At 32.0% G+C, this 4,803-nt stretch overlaps 1 protein-coding gene across 1 annotated transcript; it reads right to left on the reverse strand.

The window, feature by feature from the left end:
* Positions 1-831: 831 nt before the first annotated feature.
* On the reverse strand, positions 832-2,813 carry LOC129889212 (protein ALP1-like). The gene has a single exon (XM_055964415.1). The coding sequence runs from the start codon at positions 2,754-2,756 to the stop codon at positions 1,110-1,112; it is 1,647 nt and encodes a 548-aa protein (XP_055820390.1). The 5' UTR covers positions 2,757-2,813; the 3' UTR covers positions 832-1,109.
* Positions 2,814-4,803: the final 1,990 nt, after the last annotated feature.

Here is a 4,803-nt window from a genome sequence, read left to right on the forward strand (position 1 = left end):
CTTTTCGGCTTATACATCGGGATGAGGTTTGAAATATGTGTCATAATGACCTCGATTTTTGGATCGTAATTAAAACGCAACATAACAACTAAAAAGGCATGGAAAAAATATACTTAATAGGCTTTGGAACTCAATACTCCTACTTAGTACTCAGAAAAGATAGAGAAAATATAATAAAACCCTCTAATTTTATAAACTTTACATATAAAACAAAATAAAATATCTTTTTTTAACCTAAACGCCAAATAATATAAAACTGATGGAGCAGTACCATCTTTGAAAGCAATAAATTTCAGTCAGATTCCATAGGTTCTAATCTTAAGTCCTTTTTAAAAAATAAAAATAAATAAGTAGCCTCTAGACAGATCTTCTTCTTGGAAACAAGAATTGACATTAGGAATTAAATATGCTAAGGTTGCCCGAATAACAAATTAGCCCAGCATCAGTCGAAAGTGATTTCCAACTGCTTGCTGTCCTACTTTTAAATTGTCAGCAAGATTCATACAACAAACTTTAGTTTATCCTCACTATATTATATTTACAGACAATTCATTGAATAGCACAAATATGGATGTAGTTTGACTTGTATGGAGTTTAAAAAAAAAACACTTTTAAAATTTATGGTCTAAAATAAATCATATATATTTGTGTGGCTATAAATCATTTTATTAAGAATAAAAAATTAATTTTTTGAAGTTAAAATTATTATTAAATATAAAAATATGTTTTTTTTTTTGGCTACCTAAAAAGAAAAGTGAGTCGGGTACTAAAAATTGAACAGTTGTTGAGATCTGATGTACACCAAACAAGAAGAAAGAGAGTTGCATGTAATTGACAATATGTAAAAAAAGAGAATTTATGTTTTGCCAAGTCAATTTCATCTATCAATCCCTAATTCAAGTATGAAATACAATGTTTGTCTGCAATTTCAGTGTATGGCTATGTCCTAGAAAGAAACATTTTCATCAGTTTGCACAAAGGACTATCTCCTTGGACTAACTTTAATGAATAGATTAAATACAACAGCAAGAAAAACAAATGTGAAATATAATAATAACTTGAAAGAATTACATGAATCAAGAACACCACATCAAAGTTAACTCCTTTCATTACAGGAAAGAAGTACCAGCATGGTTATGGTGAAGAAGATTATGAGCAATGACATCCCTTGCAAGCCTAGCATTGGTTGATCTCAATTGAATCTCAGGAACCATCTCATCATCAATGAGCTCAAATTTAAGGTCTGGATCCATTTCCTCATTCCTCATCTGGCATATATTATGCAACACGCAGCACGCCCCTAGAACCACGGGCAGATCTTGAAGTTTCACCTCTGTTCTTTTCTGCAAACAAGACCATCTCCTTTTCAACCTGACAAACGCCTCCTTTGCCACCCTTTGAACCTCACCAATCTTCTCATTGAAAGCATGTTGAGTCCAAGTCAGCTGCTGCTGTGTGTAAGGCACTAAAACCCAATCCATCAAAGGATATCCAGAACTGCCAACAATCCAAACATTATTCAGTAACCCTGTATTCGCCCTCTGGAAAAGGGCGGATTTCTCCAGTACCTGATCATCAGGCATCGAACCAGGCCAACCGATACACACGTCAGTAAACACCCCCCTTGGATCAACCACGCCTTGAACAGTAATCGAATATGATGTCTTCTGATTCCTCTCCGTATGCCTCTTATTAAAATAAGCTGCAACACTAATTTTAGGAGCAATTATAGGTATATGAGTTGTATACATTGATCCCACAACATTAGTGATCCCTGACATCTCCTCATACTCATCCTTTATATCCCTCATTTTCGTTTCATCAGGCCATTGAAGATACTTGGGCATCAACACGGTCCTAATGGCGGTACAAACCTCTAGCACGAGCTTATGGCAAGTCGAAATCCCCAATCCAAACCTCTTTGAAACCAATCTAAGAGGCTCTCCCGTAGCCAATCTCCATATACAAACAGCAACACGCTGCTTCACAGGTACAGCATCTCTTAGCATAGTATTCTCTTTGGCAACCACAGAACTCAATTCATTACATATCAGCTCAAATGTATCTTTTCCCATTCGAAACGCTTTCTTGAACTCCTCTTCGGGGAAATCAGGACTGTTACATTGATCCCACCAAGCTTTTGATCTATTCTTCACCCACAACCGCCTCTGGGGCGCACCCTTTTCGTTAGCTTTATTACTCGAAACGATTTCTTCCTCTGCTACAGCGGCAGAAGAAGCAAGGGCACAAGCAGCAGCAGTAGCAGCAGCAGAATTGCCTCGGCCTTTTCGTTTTCGAACACCATCTAGCTGTTCTAAATCGGAATGATGTTGTTGAACATTTGAATAATAATCCCACATCACCTTAGTTGTTTTCTTATGATTGGCGTCGAATAAGAGCTTGTTCTCTTCCTCTTCCTTTGAAAATTCGTCTTGCTCGGACTTTTCTTGTTCTTCAAGTAACAACAAGGATGTAATTATCTGTTTGAGCTCCTTGGTTTTCACAGCACCACCTTGAATTTCCGATCCAAATTCATCATTTTCAGGTCCCGTTGGGGTTTCTTGTATGGTTTCTTTCCTTCTTCTGCGACGCTTATTGGGTAAGTTGTTATGATTCATCTGAAGAAGCGTTTTGTGGAGGAATTGACGAATATAGGAATGGGAGAATTTTCTGGGAAAGAAGGGAGTTGTTGCTGCTTCATATATGGCCAAAAGGGGATGCAAGTAAAGTGTTTGAGAAAATGTGTGTGAACGCATAGAGACTTTGGAATATACAAACAAAGACAAATGGTGTTGAAAAATGGGACATTGGATATATTTGTACAAAGGAAATTAATTAATGAAGGAAAAACGTGTATGAATGGTATGAACGCGGCTTTGGATTTGAAGGAAGTTTCGAGGGGGGCAAGAAAACACATTTTGGCATTGACGGGGGTGGGGGATGGGGCAAAAAGATAAGAAGTTGGTGATAAAGACGGTGACTTGAGACTTGGGAGAGTTGAAAACATGGTTACAAGCATGATTTTCAACCTCCTTTTTTTTCTTTTTTTTTAACTAGAATCCATAATCTCATTCAAGTGTTCACATGTCCATTTGAATGGTAGTGATTTAAAATTAAATTTATCTGATTGATTATTAATTATATATAAAAAATAAAAATTATTAAAATACAAGGTGGAGAAAGAAAAAAAATAACGGACCTATGTTTTTTAAATACTTTTTATTTTAGACTCTTTTGCTTTTATAAATAAATATTAATGAAAATATATATATGATATTTAAAATCATTCACAAAAGAGTAATATATTATGTATATATTATAATATAAAAAATAAGCATAAGTTTGATTATTTCTTTGATTTTTTAAACAAAATTAAGATTAAATAAATATTATTGATTTTTTAAAAATATAAAATCAAATCAAATCAAACTCAGATAAAATTGATTTAGCTAATTGATTAAGATTGATTTTTATACAAATCATGATCACCCCTGATTTTGAAATTGGGTGCGAAGGATATTTACCATATCTTGACTAGTTTGCTCTACGATGTATTCTAATTTAGCAGTATACTAGTTAATTCTTTTAGTGCTTAATTACTCATTTGTTATCTTTAGATAAATAGAAGAAAATCACTTAATATTAATTTTAATTCAATTTTAGTTTCATCATTTTCGTTGCTGCTTCTTTATCTTTGTTTATAACTTTTTCCGGGATGTTATTGTTATGGTATTCCCTTTTTAAATAATTTATAACGACACAATGTTAAGGTTTAAAGATTTTAATTAAATAAAAGAGAGATGTATAGGAAAGGACATTATTGAATTGCGTACTATTATGAATACATCTTTTTTTCTTTTACATTTTTTCAATTGAACTTTGAATGGCTCTTAACATGTTAACGAACTTGACAAATCACATTTCTTTTTTCTTATTTTTTCTACTTATAATAAAGAATAAATAAATACATACATTCTTGCCAAACCATCCACAAGATGAACGTTAGATTTCTTTTGTTCAACTTTTGACTTCTCGTAGTTGTCTGATTGTGCAAGTTACCTTTACTTCGTTTTTTTTTTATCCTCTTTAAATGCAATATACTCCCTCAGTTTCTTACTCGTCACATTTTTTTTTAAAATTAAACGATATGAATTTTAATTAATATATTATTATATATTGAAAAAAAAAATTATAATTTATAGTTATTTTTATGTATTTTGAGTATTTAAATTTTTATTTAAAAATATCAAATTAATTTAAGTTTATTTAATTTTAAAAATTAATCAAACTAATTTTAAAAAGTGCAACGTAACAACAAAAAAAAAATAGAGAGAGTATTTATTTTGTTAAAAGTCCTTTGGTTCTTTTCATAGAAAATTTATTATTTTCTATCTTTTTTTTCGGTTAGCAAAAGAAGTAAATTATTAAATGAACTTGCTGATTTGTTTTCTTTATTGAACATTATATGCCCCATTAATAAAGAATTTGATCAGACTCCGTTTCGTTTTTTTTCCAACTACTCTACTAATTTAGGAACAAGCGTTTCTTCTTATGTTTGACATTTAGCACCTAGATATGCAATCATTAAATTTTTGTTTAAGAACTTCATTATATATACAGTCGCATTTAAGTAATATATTGATCAATTTATGTAGAGACGTGATTGTCTTTTACTAAGCGCATGTGCGGTCATTGACAATTTGTTCACATTTTTGCACTACTTGTTCACAATCTTGTTATGTCAAGTCAACCTAAAAGTCTAGGAATCACTAAGAGAATAAAAGAGAGAACATAAGATTGCTT

The sequence above is a fragment of the Solanum dulcamara genome, chromosome 5 (assembly GCF_947179165.1).
Source record: "Solanum dulcamara chromosome 5, daSolDulc1.2, whole genome shotgun sequence".
NCBI lineage: Eukaryota > Viridiplantae > Streptophyta > Magnoliopsida > Solanales > Solanaceae > Solanum > Solanum dulcamara.

Bases quoted from the DNA above. Each gene is read 5' to 3' on its own strand.
- LOC129889212 (XM_055964415.1), bottom strand. From the start codon at position 2,756: ATGCGTTCACACACATTTTCTCAAACACTTTACTTGCATCCCCTTTTG.